Raw genomic sequence first — 21,665 nt, 5'->3', positions numbered from 1 at the left:
ACAAAAAAACAGCCTTTCGTTTAGTTAAATCTCAAATACCCCTGACATTAAAGGAACAAAATGATAAAGACATGAACTTTTAACACTCAAAATTACAGAAGAAAGAAAGAAAAAAGAAAAACTTAAGAGCTAAGGTATATGTAACTCAAAGGGTGCATAATTCCTATTAGGAAGTCAATTGACTTTTCCAGGGTTGCAATGCTGAGCGTATTTTCTCGAATCAGATTCTCCAGGTGCCCCGAACTCTCATTAATTTTCTTGGATAAGAGTTACAATGTTCTCTTGTATCTCAAGAAGCGACGGCTCGTCTTTAATTTTTTTGGAACGAGGTTTTTCTGGCGTGTCATCTATATCTGGCATACGCTGAAGGTCTTTCTCGAAGGTGTACGAGTGATCTGCCATCTCAATGTCATCACTTATCCCTTCATCTTGACTTTTTTGTGTCTCCACTGAATTCGATGTTTTAGAACTCGTCTTCTCTTTTCGTTTAATGGCACCACCAGAGCTGTTGTCCTTATTCGGTTTCATTTTGTGAGAGGAAATCGAAATTCGACCGATGGGGAACTATTCCAAAATCTATCTTCTAGTTAACAATCCAATGTAAAACTCATGCAGTCTATAACGTATGACAATTAATTTATCCCATCAACAATTATTTGGAAAAAACACCACTTAAACGTCCGCAACTAAGAAAGATCACCCACCTTGCCGCCCCTCGCGTCGAAATAGTTGAAAAGCGACTGAGAGAGGAGTTGAACATCCCGAAGGAAACTAACTCTTAAAGGGGCAGGACTAACATTTCCAATACCTTTACTTTTACAGCAAAATAGACTTATAGCAGTTATTTAATAATAAAACAAAGATGATGATCTCAATAAAAAATAAGTCAACAAGTGATTAAATATTGATTTTTTTTTAAAAATTTGACATGCCCACTTTCCAATGCCCTTTAATACTTCATGGTGTCACAATTACACGCCTCAATCTGGGTGATGAACCTCAGTAGCCTCCACTTCTGAGACAATCAGCCACCGGCGCCGGAACCAGTTTTGAAGTGGAAAGGCTGCAAACTGAGCGGATTGTGATGTCATCACAACAACATTCCACAGTCAATATGTCCAATTTATAATATAGAACTGGATTACTGATGACATCATAACAGTGGAGCCACTGTGCTGCAATATTGTTATATCACCTCATTTCAGTGAGTAAACATTGCTCATTTAATCACGATTTTATATCTGCATGCATATCCCTTCAACTCAAACGTCCTACACATGTAATTATTTATTTAATGTCGGGAATATTTCCTGTTTCTTGAAAGCCCTGTCTGTCAATATTTACTCACTTTCATGTTTATGAAAACACATTACATGTTCGTCTCGGTCACCATTCACTTTGAATATGGAAAAAGATGAATGTGATTGAGAATAAAGGCCAGTTAATACTTCTGTGTCGAATCTACGCCATGGGGTCAGCTTAGTCGCCAACGCATTGGTTTGCATTCATAGTTCTGCATTGGTGTGTTGTAAAGCTCCCAGGAAAAACTTGTTAAATCTGCATTGTTTCACAAAGCCAAAATACTATTGTATTGAGAGAAAATGTCTTCATAACTGAAATAAAGAAAGAAAGGCACTGCAGTGGTATTAATGGATTCAAGTATTTATTATATTACTGATGCATTGAAAACAAAATGAATTCAACAATGAGTATTTCAAGTTTTTGCAACTTTTACTTTGCTAACTTAACTTATTCATAAAGATGATAATGAGCTTCTTTACAGCCATTAAAAAGACAAAGACATTAAAAACAACATTCACAGAAAAATAAACATCAAACTAAATAAAATTATCACAAATAATGTCAAACACAAAACAACTTCCGGTGAATTTCCGCCTCCTGCTGGACTGGAGTGTTTAAAATACCAACATCTGATTAATCAGTCCTGCTGTTGATCAACTTAAAAATAATATATTGTTGCATTATACAAGAAAATCTGAAGTGACCAGACTTCTATTTCTATTGAAATTTCTTTTAGATTTTATTTACTCAGAAAATGTTAATCATAAAATGTCTAAACTTTTGGTATGTCAGCAGTCTCTACTTGTGTCAATTAAATCTACAACCTGCATCTGAAACAATTCTGATAAAAGCAGCAGTACTCAGTAGCTGCACTTCTATATTTTACAGAGTACTGGCAGTTAATCTTGTGTACCGCCACTTCTCAGACTCTCCCGGCACGAAGTTAGAGATTAGATGACGCCAGTCAGTCACTTTCAACTGACCTTCCAAATGATTTTGATAAAATGTCCAAGCACTTTCTGCAAAAAAAAGTCAGCAGTGAGTTTAACAACACTCAACACGTGCACCAGCATCAGCAGTCCGTGGTCCAGTTCTGGAGGAGCGCGCATGTTTAAGCTTTTCTGTCAATAGTTCATTTACACTCTTCTCCAAAACATAAACCAGCAACATTTGGGTGAGCGCATTTTATCTCATCTTATTCAATCAAATGTACTGTATTTATGCATTTTACATTACATTTGTGCATTTGGCTGACACTTTTATCCAAAGCGACTTACAGTGCAGTTATTACAGGGACAATCCCGCCGGAGCAACCTGGAGTTAAGTGCCTTGCTCAAGGACACAATGGTGGTGGCAGTGGGGATCAAACCAGTGCCTTTCTGATTACCAGTTATGTGCTTTAGACCACACCACTGAGGTGTCTGAGATGATATTCTTCTCACCACAATTTTCATCCACAGAACTCCCGCTCACTGGAAATTTTTTAAAGAGTAAATTCTAGAGACTGTTGTGCATAAATATCCCAGGAGATCAGCAGTTACAGAAATACAAAAAAATGCCAATCTAGCACCAACAATCATGCTACGCTCCATATGACTGCGATCACATTTGCTCCCACAATCCTCCTGCTGATTTGCTTAACCCTTATTATTGCAGCTGCTTGTAATCTGTACCACCTTCCCTTGATTAGTTTGCTTCCTAATTATTCCCCCTCTGCTGTCTCACGCCAGATTTATTGTCTGCTGCCTCATGATAGATGCTGTCTTGTGCTGTTTGCTTAGTCAGTCCTGAAAGTTTTTGCTCTCTATTTTGATCTTTGTCTGTCTGTCTTTCGGCCTGCCTTGTCTAGTTTGACGGATTCTGTCCTTTGTCCGACTCTACCATGGCTTTGTCTCCTGCCTCAGCCCCTTTGGTCCTGCTCGCCTAACTCTCATTGCCTTCCTAGATAATGACCTCAGCCTGTCCCTTCAAGAACTCACTCTTGATCTCTACCACTTGGTTTTTGGCTGCCTTTCAAACTACTAACGAGGAGGCTAAAGGCTACAGTGTGAGCACTTGTAAGGTTATTCTCCATTATGAATTCTCTCATGTGTTTTCAGTTGATGTGACTGTGTGAAACTCTTTTCACAGTGTGAGCCCTTGTAAGGTTTCTCTCCAGTATGAATTCTCTTGTGTGTTTTCAGGTTTACTGACTGAGTGAAACTCTTTTCACAGTGTGAGCACTTGTATGGTTTCTCTCCAGTATGAAATCTATTGTGTGATTTCAGGTTTTTTGACTCAGTGAAACTCTTTTCACAGTGTGAGCACTTGTATGGTTTCTCTCCAGTATGAATTCTCTCATGTCTTTTCATGTTTTCTGACTGAGTGAAACTCTTTTCACAGTGTGAGCACTTGTATGGTTTCTCTCCAGTATGAATTCTCTCATGTATTTTCAGGTTTTTTGACTCAGTGAATCTCTTTCCACAGTGTGAGCACTTGTATGGTTTCTCTCCAGTATGAATTCTCTCATGTCTTTTCAGGTGTTCTGACCGAGTGAAACTCTTTCCACAGTGTGAACACTTGTATGGTTTCTCTCCAGTATGAATTCTCTCGTGTATTTTCAGGTTTTTTGACTCAGTGCAACTCTTTTCACAGGGTGAGCACTTGTAAGGTTTCTCTCCAGTATGAAATCTCTCATGTTTTTTCAAGTTTACTGACTGAGTGAAACTCTTTTCACAGTGTGAGCACTTGTATGGTTTCTCTCCAGTATGAATTCTATTGTGTGATTTCAAGCTTTGTGCCACAGTGAAACTCTTTTCACAGTGTGAGCACTTGTAAGGCTTCTCTCCAGTATGAAATCTCTCGTGTCTTTTCAGGTTTTCTGACCGAGTGAAACTCTTTTCACAGTGTGAGCACTTGTAAGGTTTCGCTCCAGTATGAATTCTCTCGTGTGTTTTCAGGTTTTTTGACTGTGTGAAACTCTTTTCACAGTGTGAGCACTTGTATGGTTTCTCTCCAGTATGAATTCTATTGTGTGATTTCAGGTTTTTTGACTCAGTGAAACTCTTTTCACAGTGTGAACACTTGTATGGTTTCTCTCCAGTATGAATTCTCTCATGTCTTTTCAGGTTTTCTGACTGAGTGAAACTCTTTTCACAGTGTGAACACTTGTATGGTTTCTCTCCAGTATGAATTCTCTCATGTCTTTTCAGGTTTTTTGACTCAGTGAAACTCTTTTCACAGTGTGAGCACTTGTATGGTTTCTCTCCAGTATGAATTCTCTCATGTCTTTTCAGGTGTTCTGACCGAGTGAAACTCTTTTCACAGTGTGAGCACTTGTATGGTTTCTCTCCAGTATGAAATCTCTCATGTTTTTTCAGGTTTACTGACTGAGTGAAACTCTTTCCACAGTGTGAGCACTTGTATGGTTTCTCTCCAGTATGAGTTCTATTGTGTAATTTCAGGTTTTCTGACTGAGTGAAACTCTTTTCACAGTGTGAGCACTTGTAAGGTTTCTCTCCAGTATGAAATCTCTCATGTTTTTTCAGGTTTACTGACTGAGTGAAACTCTTTCCACAGTGTGAGCACTTGTATGGTTTCTCTCCAGTATGAATTCTATTGTGTAATTTCAGGTTTTCTGACTGAGTGAAACTCTTTCCACAGTGTGAGCACTTGTAAGGTTTCTCTCCAGTATGAATTCTATTGTGTGATTTCAAGCTTTGTGCCACAGTGAAACTCTTTTCACAGTGTGAGCACTTGTATGGTTTCTCTCCAGTATGAATTCTATTGTGTAATTTCAGGTTTTCTGACTGAGTGAAACTCTTTCCACAGTGTGAACACTTGTATGGTTTCTCTCCAGTATGAAATATTTTGTGCCGTTTCAAGTTGCCGGATGTAATAAAGGTCTTCCCACATTCAAAGCACACATGAGCCGCCACACCGGTATGTATTTTCTGGTGCTTTTTCAAATAGGACACATGTGCAAAACACTTTTCACAAAATGAACACTTGTAAGGCTTCTCATTTCTGTGAGTTTTCAGATGTGTTTTTAGGTACTGTGCCAGAAAAAATGTTTTACCACACTTATCACATTCAAATGACTTTTCTTCAGAGTGACAAATGTGATGACTCTTGAAACTGGTTGCATATGCAAAACCTTTTCCACACTGATGGCATGTGTAAGGTTTCTCTCCAGTATGAACTCTCATGTGTATATTAAGTTTGTTTTTACATGTGAAACATGTTCCACACTGAGAGCAGGTGAAAGATTTCTTGGCTGTTTTTTGAGGATTTTTAGGTGAGAAATTGTCTTCTGTCTTTGAGCCACTTAAAGATTTTCCTCCCGTTATGAAATCATGCTGTTCCTCCTCCAGTTCCTTCAGCTCTTCGTGTTCTTCTCTTACTTCCATCAGCTCTACAATAAACACATTAAGTTGACACATTTATTCAAGAGGGACACATTTAAATAAATTGTTTTTTAACCCTTTAAATGTATAAGACGACAAATGTCCAGTATATATTTGTGATGTTTGCAGTGCAAAAGGATTATATTTATACAGGTTTCCTTCAGGTTTATAAAGCTAAATTTAAGACTTTTTTTTATAACCAAATACAGAATATTTAGGAAAAACTTGAAGACAACACAATATGCCAATTTGTTCTTTAAATGTAAATGTCTAGAGAGCACACGAAGAGTCATATTTTTAGCAACACTTCAAAGTTTATAAATGCAACTTTCCACAGGTCTCCATTACTTTTTATCTCCTATTAAAAAGTATATTAAGGCTTGAATACCTCTGCTCCCAACCACCAGAATGTGGAAAAAACTTTTACTTTCTGATCAGACACATTTTATCAGCTATATTCCTCTACTACAGTGTTTCCCAAACTGAGGTATGTGAAGTGACAATGGGGGTACAAAAATAAAGTTCTGAGATTTACCGTTCTTTTAATTTCATTAGTCTAAAATAACATTCAAACCCAGTTCATGTATTTCTCAGTGGAAAACATTATTTTGTGCGTCCTCCAGTGTAGAAACATCAGAATGGTTGTCATTAAGGTCAGATAAATATGCAATTAAATAACCCAATCTTCTGTGGTAAAAAAAAATGCATCTACTCAGATGTCGTGCATCACACAAGTATAAACCTTGCTAACAAAGTCAAATTATTCCTGTGAAACACTGTTGATATTCAAACTCAACTGCCAAAATACACACCCCCTCCCTTCAGTGCTCCTTTAGAAAGTTTGCATCAGCCAGATCTGTCATCGCTCTTCTAATTAATTTCCCTCTCGCTACCCCCCCCCCATCCTGTGCACATGCAAGAACCACCCCCTGTTGCTGATTGGCTGTTTTTACAAAACTATCCCTTTTAACCTTTTAATGAGATCATCCAATGGTTGTCCTGTGATCGACACAAGGAAACGCCCAATTTATACAATCAAAACTGCATTTCATGATAATAATCATATAGACTGAATTTTACCCTCAGTCACCATTCACCTTTTACACTTTTTCCCTAAACAATTGAAAACATACCTGAAGGCATAAAATCATCTTCATCATCATCACTCTGTTGTTCCTCTGCTGTGGTTTCATCATCACGCTGTTGTACCACAGCTGTGGTTTCTCCTCTCATCTTCATCAGGTTCCTGCAGTCCAGCAGCTTCACTGAACACATCTTCACTGGTGTCTGCAGCATCTGCTGTTCATCATCATCATCATCAGTCTGTTGTTCTTCTGTTGTATTTTCTTCTTTTATCTCTTCCTGCTTCACTGGTGTCTGCAGCAGCTGCTGTTCATCATCATCATCTTCATCAGTCTGTTGTTCTTCTGTTGTATTTTCTTCTTTTATCTCTTCCTGCTTCACTTCAATCTTCACTGGTGTCTGCAGCATCTGCTGTTCATCATCATCATCATCATCACTGAGTTGTTCCTCTGTTGTGATTTCTTCTTTTATCTCCTGCTTCACTTCAATCTTCACTGGTGTCTGCAGCATCTGCTGTTCTCCAGCATGAATCACATCCACCTGCTCTCTCATGATGAACATCTGAACACAAAAACATCATCATTATAATGGACTGACTTTCATCAAACTCAAAAACATTATTATTATATGATTATACACAAGAATAGCGCTGTTAAACAAAATAACTGTTTCTGAGATGGTATAAATATAAATGTGTGCTTGGTTTCATATATTTACATTTACATTTATGCATTTGGCAGACGCTTTTATCCAAAGCAACTTACAGTGCACTTATTACAGGGACAATCCCCCCGGAGCAACCTAGAGTTAAGTGCCTTGCTCAAGGACACAATGGTGGTGGCTGTGGGGCTCGAACCACCAACTTTCTGATTACCAGTTTATCAGTTATGTGCATTAGACCACTACACCACCACCACCTCATATATACACATACACTATATGTCCAAAAAGGACACCCCCTTCTAATTATAGAGTTTGGTTCCTCCGTTAATGCCAGTGAAGATAAATCACAAATCTACTCCAACCAATGGCATTCTAGGGCATTCGGTGCTTCCAACTTTATGGCAACATTTTGGGGAGAGCCCTTATTTATTTCAGCATGAAAATGCCCCTGTGCACAAAGCAAAGTCCATAAAGAAATGGTTTACGGTGTCTGGCCTGCACAAAGCCCAGACCTGAACCCCACTGAACATCTTTGGGGTGAATTGGAATGTCAACTGCAAGCCATGTCCAGCATCAGTGCCGGACCTCAGTGTTGCACTTGTGTCTGAATGGGAGCAAATCCCTGCATCCATGACACTACATATAGTATAGTGGAAAGCCTACCCAGAAGGCAAGGCAAGTTTATTTATATAGCACATTTCATACACAATGGTAATTCAAAGTGCTTTACATAGAAGAGATTAAAATAAGAATAAAAGAATAAGATTAATTGAAACAGTTTAGAATAAAATAAAATAAAATACAGTACAAACAGTCAGACACACAGTGGCACAGTACTCATTCAGTAAATGCACAGCTAAACAGATGTGTTTTGAGTCTGGATTTGAATGTGACTACTGTAGAAGCACATCTGATCTCTTCTGGAAGCTGTTCCAGCTGCGGCTGGCATAATAGCTAAAAGCAGACTCTCCTTGCTTAGAGTGAACCCTTGGTATTTCTAGCTGATGTGATCCTAATGATCTGAGTGATCTGTTGGGTTTATATTCAGTGAGCATATCTGCAATATATTGAGGTCCTAGCCCATTGAGTGATTTATATACCAGTAATAATACTTTAAAATCAATCCTAAATGTAACTGGGAGCAAGTGTAAAGACCTGAGGACTGGTGTGATATGTTCATATTTTCTGGTTCTGCTCAGAATCCTGGCAGCAGCGTTCTGTATGAGCTGCAACTGTCTTATGGTCTTTTGGGAAGGCCAGTGAGGAGTCCATTACAATAATCCACCCTGCTGGTGATGAAAGCATGCACAAGTTTCTCTAGGTCTTGACTGGAAACAAAGCATCTAATTCTTGCAATATTTTTCAGATGATAGTATGCTGATTTAGTTATTGCTTTGACATGACTACTGAAACTAAGGTCTGACTGTAGAGACACACCAAGATTCCTGACTTGATTTTTAGTTGTTTGACCCCTAGCGTCAAGGTATGCATTCACCTTGAGAACGTCATCTTTGTTTCCAAACACAATGACTTCAGTTGTCTTTGTTTAACTGAAGAAAGTTTTGGCACATCCAACTGTTTAATTCATCAATGCATTGGCACAGGGAGTCAGAAGAGTGGAAGTTATTGCACTAAAGGAAATTGAAGGTTCATCAAGCACATATGGTGTCCACAAACTTTTGGCCATATAGTGTATGTATATATATATATATATGCAAGCCTTATATACACTATATGGCCAAAAGTAGAAAAAGGAAAAGAGAGAGAGAGAGAGAGAGAGAGAGAGAGAGAGAGAGAGAGAGAGAATGAGTTTAAGTTGACTGGGTAAAACATAAATTCTTTGCTATTGTTTCAAAGTATTGGCACTCATTCAGCTTGTAAGAGTTGGGGATGACACTAAACTACATTTGTTTGATGACGGACCAAAGAAGCCTGTAGGCGGGCAATATGCAAATGTTACATAGTAAGGTAGATACTTTACAGAAGAAATGGCTGGACTACAAACAGCCCGTTTCTTGTAGTTCTTGAGTAGTGTTGTCTGTGGGAGAGAATAACTCCCTTTTGTAACTTTATATTTTACATGCACAAAGAGCTATATTACACACTAAAGGAAAGATAAACCCCCCCAAACATAATAGGGCCTCTTAAAATAATGTTCATATGTTAGATACAATTTTACAGGTAATCTTTAACACAAGTATGTTTAAATGACAGTTTCGGGTTATTGTTACAGTGAGATTGCTCCTCACTATTAGGAAAGAATGATGCTGTTATTAAAACACATTAAAGAGCAAAAACCTCTGACATTTCCAGCGGACTTTATTTAATAATAGGATCAAACTGGCAGATTCAATCGGTCATTGTCAGGTGACGTCACACTCGTGAATCGCAAAGTGCATTATGGGCGTAGCCGCCATTTGTAAGGTATCAATGCTGGTGTATTCTGCTTGGAGAATTGTGTTCATAAATGTGATAAAATGGTGCGTTCTTGTTGTGTGATAGGCTGCAATAGTAAGTCTCACGACAGAAAGGGTCACAAACTAAACAACGGGGAAAGGTTTTTTAGCTTTCCCACTTTGAAGAAAGGACATGGACAGCATGTCGCGGACGTAACAAAAAGGCGTCGGATGGCCTGGGTTGGAGCTGTGCGACGCAAAAACATCACCTTTACAAACATATCTCCGTTTATGTATGTCTGCTCTCAACATTTTCATAAAGGTAAGACATAAAGTTGATGATGTTGACAAAGTTGACAAATTTGAAGTATTAGTCTTTTATTGTTTATACTGTAAAATGTTATGCAATCGTCTTACACAGGGCTATAAAATAATTATTTTACTTCACTACAGCACTTATTATTTTTGGGGTTTGTACCTTACTTTGTACTTTACTCAGCAGTCATTGAGTCTGTCCTCTGCACTTCAATAACTGTCTGGTTTGGTGTAGCTACGAAATCAGACATCAGAAGACTACAAAGGACAGTTCGGTCTGCTGAGAGGATTATTGGTTGCCCCCTGCCCCCCCTTCAAGAACTATACACTTTCAGAGTGAGGAAAAAGGCTAATCACTCTGGACCCCACTCACCCTGCCCACTACCTTTTTGAACTGTTGCCTTCTGGCCGGCGCTTCAGAGCTCTGAACACCAGAACCGTCAGACACAGGAACAGTTTTTTCCCTCAGACCATCCATCTAATGAACAATTAAATTGCCCCATTGAGCAATAATGATGTGCAATACACAGTTTAATTTTAATTTATATTATCCAACATATCCACTTCTGCCATTACTTACATTGCTCTGTACATAATATACAGTTTTTTGTTCTTTATATACAGATTGTATTAGATTTGCACTACGTGTGTGTATGTGGGTATGTATGAAGGTGAGTGTATGTACGTATATGTATAATTATTTATATTGTGTTCTTTTCTGTTTTTAATTACCTATGTCTTGCTGCTGTTTTTGGTATTGTTTGTATTGTTGTAGACTGGAAGCTCCTGTCACCAAGACAAATTCCTTGTATGTGTAAGCATATTTGGCAATAAAGCTGATTTTGATTCTGATTCTGAACTGCAATGTCAACTAAATGGATATAGATTTAGAATGGAAAAAGGTAAATTTAACAATTTGTAAGGCTTGAAAGTTAACGTTACTCACTGTGTTTTTGCAGAACATTTTAATTTCACCTCGGTGTGACTTGCAGTCTGAAAAGTGCAGCACTGTTTTAATACTTTTTCAGTATTAAAATATTTTTTAGCTGAATTATATTTGCTCAGTGTCTGTACTAATACTTTAGTATAATCTATGATTAATGTTAACACTTTTGGTCCCATGTTTTGAAGATAAAAACTTTTTCATGTTATTGCAGGTCAACTTGCATATGAGATGATGGAGACTGACCCAGACTGGGCACCTGCCCTCCATCTGGGTCACACAGAAATCTCTCACACCAAGACTACACGCTCGGCAAGACGAAGAGGGAGGAAAGAAAAAACACACTGCAGCCAGCTGAAAGAGGTGGTGAGCGAAACACTGAGGAGACACAAGAGGCTGATGGAGATGTTGTGCCACATGCTGAGGAGACACAAGCAGCTGGAGATGGTGAGCAACACACTGAGGAGGAGACACATGATGCTGTAGGACATGGCGAGCAACACACTGAGGAAGGGACCCACACAACTCAAGGGATGGCTGTGACACAAACAGAATGTAACTTATGTGTGCACAGATCTGCAGAAGTTAACCGCCTGTTGGAAGAAAACGTACAGCTGCGACGTGAACTTGATGAGCACAGGATGTCTGATAGTTTTTTTGGAGACAATGATGATAAAGTTAAGTACTACACAGGACTGCCAAACCTGGGAACCTTTATGGCCTTACTAAATTTTTTGGTGCCTCTCATGTCAGACCAAAAGAAGAAAGTTCTTAGTCCATTTCAAATGCTTCTCATAACCTTTATGCGCCTCAGACCAATTCTGCCTGCACAACATCTAGCCCATCTCTTTCGTGTTTCCCCAAAGACAGTATACAGAACATTTCATGAAATTGTGTCATTTATGTATGCAAACCTGAGCGTTCCATCATATGGCCAAAAAGAGACACTTTACAAAAAATTATGCCTCACCAATTTGTGGAGTCCTTTGGACGCAGAGTAGCAGTGATCATTGACTGTTTTGAGATTTTCACAGAGAAACCATCAAATCTGAAAGCACATGCTCAAACGTTTTCCAGCTACAAGGTATTATATATACAAGATAGGTATTACACCGAAGGGATCTATTTGTTTCATATCAAAAGGGTGGGGTGGCCGTACAAGTGATAAACACATTACAGAAAATAGTGGTTTTCTTGAAAAATTGTTGCCAGGGGACATTGTATTGGCTGATAGAGGTTTTGATATAAAGGAAAGTGTTGGCATGTTGTGTGCAGAGGTCAAACTCCCAGCCTTTACAAGGGGTTACTGTCAGCTAGCTGCAAGAGATGTGGAGGAGACAAGAAAAGTAGCTCACCTAAGAATCCATGTTGAAAGAGTGATTGGAAATATTTGTCAAAAATAAAACCTTTTAACAGGAACCATACCCATCAACATGATCCTCCCATGTGAAGGTGAGGATATCACATTTTTAGATAAGATCGTCACTGTCTGTTTTGCGCTGACAAACCAATGTCCAACTGTAGTGTAGTACAGTGGTTTTCAACCCTTGTCATGGGGTCCCATCATTTTGCACTTTTTTTTTGTCTGATGTTCTGAAGTTAAACTTAATTTCAATGTATGCAACTTTGTTTGTACTCCTTCCGCTGTGTCCATCTATTGCAATGTGCTGATGCTTTATCCTGCTCGACCAGCCTTGCATTAACAATAAAGCATGTTTGACAAAAAATTTCATAAATGTATTGTTTTTTTTATTCACTTTGACAGCTAAATAAAGTATGAAAACGAACACATTGGTAAGGCTTAATACTTACATATTTTGACAATTACAGTAGTGTTAACTGTTCAAATCACATGAACAGAATATTATATAATTTATATATTTGTGAATGCAAGTAATCACTAACATTAAAGTGCAGAAACTAACACTTTAGGTCATGCCTTTTATTTTAGTTATCTTATTAGTTGTCTTAGTGTTATCTTATGTACTTCTACTCTTGCAATCTCTTTAATTCTCACTCACTCAGTCAGTCAGTCAGTCAGTCAGTCACGAAAATGGCGCCGCGGTGACGTCACACACAACAAACCCCACGTGTCTGACAAAGACCGATTCATATCAAAATGAAAATGTATATCTGCCAACACGAGAATCTTAATTTAAAGTGCTTGAGTTTAGCCACAGACAGACAGAAAGTGTAAATAATCTACTGGTTCTCAACTGTTTTGTTGTTTTTCTCACCTCTTGCATGTGACCAGTAACAAAACAAACTACATCAGACGATAATGAGCTTCTTTTAAAGTCATTAAAACACCAAAGAGATAAAAACAACATACACAGAAAAATCTAAATCTCTCAATGTAAAACACACAAAACACGTACCGATTTTAGCGCTCAAACGGTGTTGTGGATCTCAGGTCTTCTTCTTCTTGTGTTTTCTGCAACTTCTGGTGAATTTCCGCCTCCTGCTGGACTGGAGTGTTGATGCGTCGAAATAGTTGAAAAGCGACTGAGAGAGGAGTTGAACATCCCCAATACCTTCTATAGATATCCAGTTACATAAAGACAAACATAATGATGAGAATATCCTGGATAGAGTAAAGGTACAAGATTACATAGATCATATATATTATAGTGCCATCCAGATATATACTGATGGCTCAAAAGATCCAGATTCTGGTATAACATCTGCAGCAGTTTTCATACCGCAATTTAAAGTCAACATTTTGAAAAGAACTTCAGATCACATCTCAGTATTTACATCAGAATTAATAGCAATTATATTAGCATTACAGTGGGTCGAAGAAGTTCAGCCAATCAGATCAGTTACATGCACTGACTCTTTATCTGCAATTGAAAGTATAGCAAGTGGTACTTCTATAGCTAGACAGGATTTAATTTTTGAAATATTACAAAGTCTTTTTAGAATCAGACAATTGAGAATCATTATTCAGTTTCTTTGGATACCAGCACATATGGGGGTGGCAGGAAATGAAGAGGTGGATAGTTTAGCCAAACAGGCCATAAAATTTCAAGAAGTTGATATTAAAATTGCATTGAGTAAGACTGAGATAAAAAGTATAATAGCAAAGGAAATTAGGAAGAAATGGCAGAAGGAGTGGGATAGTGGAAATACGGGTCGACATTTATACAAAATTCAAGAAACAGTTGGTTTTGAAAGAAGGAATTTTGGAAATAGGAGGAAGGATGTTATAATTTCAAGAATGCGCATTGGCCATTGTCTACTAAATCAAAGTATGGTCAGGATTGGGAAACACCAGACAGGGTATTGTGACAAATGCAGTTCCGAAAATATGGAAACAGTAGAACATGTATTATTAAAATGTGAGGCTTATGCAAGAGAAAGATTTAAATTATTTCAAGCATTAAGAAAAATGGAAATGGAAGTTTTGTCTATCCAAGCATTATTAGATAATGGCCCAAAGCAATTTAAAATATATGAAGAAGTATTTAATTTTTTAAAAGACACTCATTTAAGTAACAGGATTTAGGTCACTACTTCCATAACGTTATCCACACTCCAATCCAGTAGGTGGCGGGAATGCACCATTAAAGTTTGGTTTGCCAACTGCCATTAAACTTGAAAGAAGAAGAAGAAGAACATCCCGAAGGAAACTAACTCTTAAAGGGGCAGGATTAACATTTCCAATACCTTTATTTTTTATAGCAAAATAGACTTACAGCAGTTATTTAATAATAAAACAAAGATGATGATTCAACAAGTTATTCAATATACAATTTTATCCCCCTTTCTCCCCAATTTGACATGTCCAATTCCCATTGCTCTTTAATTCCTCATGGTGTCACAATTACACACCTCAATCCGGGTGATGAACCTCAGTAGCCTCCAAATCTGAGACAATCAGCCACCGGCGCCGGAACCAGTTTTGAAGTGGGAAAGCCACAAACTGAGCTGATTGTGATGTCATCACAACAACATTCCTCAGTCAATATGTCCAATTTATAATATAGTTATTGTCCATTTATATTATAGAACTGGATTACTGATGATGTCATAACAGTGAGGCCACTGTGCCACAATATTGCTATATCCAAACATTGATATAATAGGAAATCACCTCATTTTAGTGAGTAAACATTGCTCATTTAATCACTGATTTTATATCTGCATGCACATCCCTTCAACTCAAACGTCCTACACGTTAAATTATATAAAGTCGTGAAATTTTCCTGTTTCTTGAAAGCCTGAACGACCCTAAAAAAAATCTAGTTCTAGCAAACAAGATGCAAACTTGCCACAAATCTTCCACTCATTATTTCCACATGCAAATGAGCTTGTGATACGCTGCAAATGTTTGCCAGATGTTTGCAGCTCTTCACCGGTAGTGGTGAACCTGCAGCTCACCTTTGGCAGCAATGGACAATTTATTGAATCACTTGTTGAATCATCATCTTTGTTTTATTATTAAATATCTGCTATAAGTCTATTTTGTTGTAAAAATAAAGGTATTGGAAATGTTAGTCCTGCCCCTTTAAGAGTTAGTTTCCTTCGGGATGTTCAACTCCTCTCTCAGTCGCTTTTCAACTATTTCGACGCATCAACACTCCAGTCCAGCAGGAGGCGGACATTAACCAGAAGTTGCAGAAAACACAAGAAGAAGAAGAAGACCTGAGATCCACAACACCGTTTGAGCGCTAAAATCGGTACTAGTGATGGGCAGATCGAGGCTTCGTGAAGCAATGAAACAGTCGAAGCAAATGTGCCATTTTGTTTCGAGGCTTCCAATCAATCCGAAACCCGTCTCCACGGTGACACCTAGTGGTCACTTGCAGGTGTTGATCTGAAACAACCTTTACAAAGAGCTAATAAAAAAATGTGTTGTTTTTTTTTTTGTATTTTTGTAATATATGAAGCTTGTAACCTGTAGTCTCTTCACATTGCATAATGTGATTTTGGTCATGAAAAATGAATATTAATAAAAATAAATCAAGCCACAATGTCTCCCTTTCTTATAGATTTTTATTCAAAAATATTAATTTCTCTGCTGTTGAAGGACTCAGCCTACTTCTTTTTTACAGATAATTTCTCCAGCCTTTGAAAAAATTCTCTCACAAGGGACACTTGTTGCTGGCATACAAAGATATTTTTTAGCTAGGACATACAAATGAGGAAAGATTACTGCTCTCTCTTTCCAGTAAGTTAGAGGATCATGAGTTCTGGGCAAAAACGCATCGCTGAGGTATTTTTTCACTTCCACTGTGGCATCAGCTGTAGGATTGTGTATCATCTGGGTCTCACGGATACGATTGTCAAAATGTTCCCATAAACTGTCTTGTGTTTCAATTGGTGTTGATGATGGGCCTGATGTTGACATTTGTGGTTCTGAATTAAAAGAAAACGGCAATTAGTAACAAATCATAAACTGACAACACATATGAAGTATAAATTTCATGAATCACATTACATAAGATAACATAGACTGAAACTCACCAGGAGTTGTGTTTGAACGCATCAGTGAAGCATACTCCAGTGTGATGTGCTTTTCAGCATCCAGGGCTTTGGCAGGATTTCCAAAAGCCACATTTTTAAACCTTGGGTCCAGCAGTGTCAGTAGCAGGCCTTGGTACAGGGGGAACACTACCATCCTCTGCACCCTGCAGAATGGCAGGATGAATGCTCCTCAAATGGCGCATCATGGATGATGTATTGTTGCAGTAGGCGAGCTGCCGATCACAATACACACATCTCACTTTATTTGGGGTTTCCAAATGGAAATGCTCCCACACCACAGATGTACGGCATCTCTTCTGTGGAGCCTCCATTTCTATCTATCCATTTTATATGTAGCCTATCTATCTAATAATCTATATGTATCTGTAATATATGTATCTATCTATTAATCTATATATATATATATATATATTTCTATCAATGCATCTATTCATGTGTCACTATATGTACTCTGTGTGTCTCTAAGTCAATGTGTAAATGTAAATTAAATCCTAAATATAACTAAACAAATCGCACTATAAATGTCACTATATCACCAAAAATCCACTATCTCAAAACCAAACTCCTCTCACAAAAACCCACGATATGAAAATGCGTTGACAAAACTTTTATACTGTGTGATTGTGTGATTTGTTCCCGAACCGACCAATCAATGAAACCCTGATTCGGCGGAGCACTCCACCTGATGAAACACTTAGACGCTTCATTTAGCCGTTGTCACGTGACGTGGGTGTTTTGAATCACGCTTCGGATCAGTGTTTCGAATCATCTTTGCTTCGGGATCTCGCAAAGCTTCGGAACGTCTGTTTCGCGCCAGCCATCCTTAATCGGTACGTGTTTTGTGTGTTTTACATTGACAGATTTAGATTTTTCTGTGCATGTCGTTTTTATCTCTTTGGTGTTTTAATGACTTTAAAAGAAGCTCATTATCGTCTGATGTAGTTTGTTTTGTTACTGGTCACATGTAGGGCTGAAACGTTTAGTCGACAACATGGTTCGTTCTCATTTAACGTATGAGATCACATTAAACTAATGATGGCGCGTGAGAGCAGCACTGCAGTTAGCGCAAAATTAAGTTTTGACTGATGAGAGGAAGAATTACACAGATCACAGTCCAGATGCACTCCAAACTTTCCAAACAGCTACATGATGCTTCTACAAGTGTTTAATCAAGTTCCTGGTGTTGCTGCTACCACCTCTCGAAACGCTTATGTTACATAAATTGCACTCGGCTTGGTTTTTTTTTTTCTTGAGTTTAAAATAACTCCACACAGCTGACATGCTGATAGTGCTGACAGGTCTCACCTATCTATCACTCGCGTTCTAGCTACTGTTCACGTGACGCCAGTGTTGCCAAGTCCGAGTTTTTCCTCCTCTTGAAAGGGATAGTTTTGAGCAGCAAATGCGTGGGATTTTGTTGTGAAAATCTGGCAACCCTGCGTGATGCTCATCTCTCTTCACGGCATGTTGCTCAGGTGTTAAGCATTTGTATGACAGTTTAAGTCCGTGATCGTATGGAAATATACTCCCCCGACTCCTACAATATCCGATCCAGTGATTTTGGCCAGTATCGGACTGAATATCGGATCGGCGCACCCCTAATTATTAAATAAAGTCCGCTGGAAATGTCAGAGGTTTTTGCTCTTTAATGTGTTTTAATAACAGCATCATTCTTTCCTAACAGTGAGGAGCAATCTCACTGTAACAATAACCCGAAACTGTCATTTAAACATACTTGTATTAAAGATTCATACCTGTAAAATTGTGTCTAATTAACTCGTATATCCACAAAAAAACCCTGTACCCATGTACATTTTTTATTAAAGAGGCCCTATTATGTTTTGTTGATTTTACCTTTACTTTAGTGTGTAATATAGCTCTTTGTGCATGTAAAATGTCCATTGAATATTCTTGCTTTAGTGATTTTACATTGATTTTTTTTTTTTTTTTAAACTTAACTCAAATACATTTCTAAATTCAAACTGAACTCCAAACTAAATGAAAAAGCAATTAAAATAATGAAGTGATCAAAACAATAATATATATATATCATTAAAAACATTGTGATGCCTATACCTTGACTTCGATACTTTTTTCGATACCAATTTTATGAAATCATTTTGAACAAGATTACGTACATTACACATTACCTAAAAAAACCTTCGGTTTTATTTTTTTTCAGTTTGTTGACTTTTTTTTTTATAGACTCAAAGAATCTCCTGATCCTTCTGGTCTCCTCATGCAAGGGTTGGCAGGGCCAGAGGCTATAACATTAATGTGAAGAGGAAAAAACAACAACAAGAAAGCTAAACTGTTAATTCAGCCAGCCCTAATAACAAATATGGTTTATTAAGATTGTTAGTTTAATGTGAGTTAAACTTGATCAGTTACTGTCAACCTTAAATCATTTTTAGCATTGATTTAGCTAGCTCTCTACAGCCATACATCCAAACAATATCTAATGTTACGTAGGTCCCAGTTTATAGGACTATGTCACCTCACACAGAAATGTTAATTTAACATGTACACAAGCATGTACCAATACAAGTTAGCCGAATTATTTTGTTGGTTTGTTTGCTAAATATTAACTTTACCTGTCGGAGTCCCAGTCATAGCGGCGCTGCATTCATCAGTAGTTTTAGAGGACTCGTGTGGTTGGCATGTTGGAGGAAGCTCTGTGGCATGAGGACGATGAGAGGATGACTGCACCGGCTCGGTCGTCTTGCAGTTGAAGACGGAGCAACTTTCTGCTCTTAAGTTTATTCCGTGCACTGCCAAGTGCTTCATCAGATTTGTCATGTTGCCGGTCTTGGCAGCAATTATCTTGTCACGAATATTGCATCACGTGCTGTTGGCATCGAGCCTGATGAAATTTTGCCACACTTTTGATCTTTTCCACATCTTTCACATGTATGGGGTTTGAGACGCATACACACTACAGCCTCATGTGTGAACCGCATCTCCGGACATAACCGGCATAAAAATATTGTTTTTCCTTGACGTCTAAACACAGCCAATCACTGGCACTTTTCGATTTGGGTACATCTAGCATGCTACATGCTTATCGTTGACGTTGATGAGATGAAACCCTTAGTTATCGAAATTGGGTACCGAACGACAAGACATTTTTCGATACTCGATTGTTTAGAGGGAATTCGGTCTGTGCCTAAAATGTATCGAACTCGAGATATATATACAGTGTGTATATATATATAAACATTTACCATCAGGCAAGAATGTGGAAAATGACTTTTGTAAATTTCTAAATGTAAACATAATAATTATAATGAAGATAATAATCACTGAAATATAAACCATGGTTCGAGGTGAACTTTTTAAAAAATATATTTTTTATTTTATATATTTTGTAATTTTTTACAGGCTGCAGAGTTGCGTTCACAATAAACTGCTCTGTGGAATTGAAGTGAACTGAACTCAACCTACCTCCTGACTTAGATATCTGAGGTCATTTACAGCATTCTCATAGATGATACTGTTCTTGCAACAAAAAAAAATCAGAAAACAGAAACAAAGAAAGAGTAAGAACCCTTTACGTGACGGGTGTTCCACAAGACTGCACACCTCCGTACAAGCAGACATGGGCATAGATTCTTTTCTGTCATCTGTTCTTAATAATATAATAAAGAGTGTTTCATTAAGTGTGTGTCTACTGGCAAATTATATGTAATATTAATTTGATAATAATAGCCTAATAATAATAATAATAATGTAATACATGGGAAAAAAAGCTTGACACGGTCAAAGGTATCAGCTATATGCGATCACTCTGACCATCGTCGATTCCCGAGATCATAAACTGTTGGCACAACCCTAATGTGCATTTTTCTCTAAATTAACAAAATGTTCAGACAGTCTCCTTGCTGGTTTTTCTGACACATAATCATTACATCTTTTGCCGGTGTCACTGCTGCTCGCATCATTCGTGCGCTTGTAAAATAAATATTTTAAAGGCTCGTTATCATGGTTTGGTATTTCTTTGCTAACACTGTTCTACTTTACAATGTTACTTATAACATTCTTTCTCAGCCCTGGAACTTAAACCATTTTCTGATGCCCAAATATATATATAAGTAATTAAAATAATATCATAAACGTGTGACTAGTTGACTAATGGCTTAAACTATCGACTACTAGTCGACTAGGAAAATCTTTGGTCGGGGGGGCCAACATTTAAAAAAAATTATATTTGCTGGATTTTTTTAGTCTTTTACCCAAGAAAGTTGGTGCAGTTCCCACTATTTTGGGACAATCTGGCACTTCAGTATAACAACCTGTAAGTATGCTTGATTATTTGTGGATTTGTCTGCTATCGAGAGTTCAAATGAGGAGTTTTGGGATGTAACAACGGTGTACACCCAGTGCACAGCTGTAGGCCTCTGCTAACCTGATAGCCAATGTTATTGTGTTGAAATAGTTTTGCTATTCATGGTAGTCCACGGCTAACTTGATCACTAACTGTGAGTAAGCCTCTGTTCTTCGTTCATATCTCGGGTGAAAAAGGTTCGGCTACACCCATTTCAGAAAAAGATGACTGATTTAGATGCACTACATGTCTTTTACTTGAATCTTTGTCAGGTCAGAATATCGACATTGTACTTGTAAGAAGGCTACAAAAGTAAAACTTACCTCTGTGAAACGTCCTGCTCAAGTCGTGCTTGTGAAAGTGGTTCTGGTCGTTCAGCTAGTTCTTCCAAACTTTCATTATCGACGCCACTGATGCCATAGTTACAATAGTGTTTACAGCTGCTCAGCAAGACTCGGGAGCTGAACCTCGTTTATGATAAGGGGCGTTACATTTCCAACACATGCTCTACGTGGTTGACCAATCACAACAGAGTAGGCCAGCTGACCAATCAGAGCAGACTGGGCTTTTCAGAAAGGGGGGCTTTAAAGAGACAGGAGGTAAATCAGAGCATTTCAGCTAGAGTATGAAGAGCAGGGAAAATAAATGTGCAGTATGAAAAACAATGTGTTTTTTGAACATTAAAGTATATAAACCTATTCTAGTAGACCCCCAAAATAAATGTCATTTGTTTAACAGACCTGTTCTTCTGTATAATCACATAT

General features: G+C 37.9%; 3 protein-coding genes across 7 annotated transcripts in view; 1 reads left to right on the top strand and 2 right to left on the bottom strand.

Moving 5' to 3' along the window:
• Positions 1–21,665, bottom strand: part of LOC127624949 (zinc finger protein 271-like) — a 120,913-nt gene that overhangs the window by 25,170 nt on the left and 74,078 nt on the right. The gene's annotated exons all lie outside the window — the stretch shown is intronic.
• LOC127624946 (zinc finger protein 271-like) lies at positions 1,787–21,360 on the bottom strand. Of its 2 annotated transcripts, none has more exons than XM_052099879.1 (3): positions 21,225–21,360; positions 6,821–7,331; positions 1,787–5,695 (listed from the first exon to the last, which is right to left on the bottom strand). In XM_052099879.1, the coding sequence occupies exons 2-3, from the start codon at positions 7,329–7,331 to the stop codon at positions 3,366–3,368; spliced, it is 2,841 nt and encodes a 946-aa protein (XP_051955839.1). In that variant the 5' UTR covers positions 21,225–21,360; the 3' UTR covers positions 1,787–3,365. The 2 variants fall into 2 exon arrangements, 1 of the variants encoding a protein (XP_051955839.1); XR_007968231.1 differs by lacking the exons at positions 1,787–5,695; positions 6,821–7,331 and adding exons at positions 16,157–16,448; positions 16,557–16,789 and having other exon boundaries at positions 21,225–21,355.
• Positions 15,711–21,665, top strand: part of LOC127624957 (zinc finger protein 501-like) — a 256,003-nt gene continuing 250,048 nt past the window's right edge. For 2 of the 4 annotated variants that reach the window (XM_052099933.1, XM_052099936.1), the window contains exon 1: positions 15,711–15,769. The gene's annotated coding sequence lies outside the window, so the exon portion shown is untranslated. Of the gene's footprint in view, positions 15,770–17,276; positions 17,408–21,665 lie in introns of those variants that run through there. The other 2 variants (XM_052099929.1, XM_052099937.1) reach the window with 2 other exon arrangements.

The sequence above is a fragment of the Xyrauchen texanus genome, chromosome 31, assembly GCF_025860055.1.
Source record: "Xyrauchen texanus isolate HMW12.3.18 chromosome 31, RBS_HiC_50CHRs, whole genome shotgun sequence".
In the NCBI taxonomy this organism is placed as follows: domain Eukaryota; kingdom Metazoa; phylum Chordata; class Actinopteri; order Cypriniformes; family Catostomidae; genus Xyrauchen; species Xyrauchen texanus.
The sequence above is the reverse complement of the archived record's forward strand: the minus strand, read 5'-3'. Positions and strand labels throughout refer to the sequence as shown.

Coding starts and splice junctions, on each gene's coding strand:
- LOC127624946 (XM_052099879.1), bottom strand. CDS start 7,331: ATGTTCATCATGAGAGAGCAGGTGGATGTGATTCATGCTGGAGAACAG. Junction 5,696..6,820: donor AGATGATTTTATGCCTTCAG/GTATGTTTTCAA, acceptor TGTTTATTGTAG/AGCTGATGGAAGTAAGAGAA.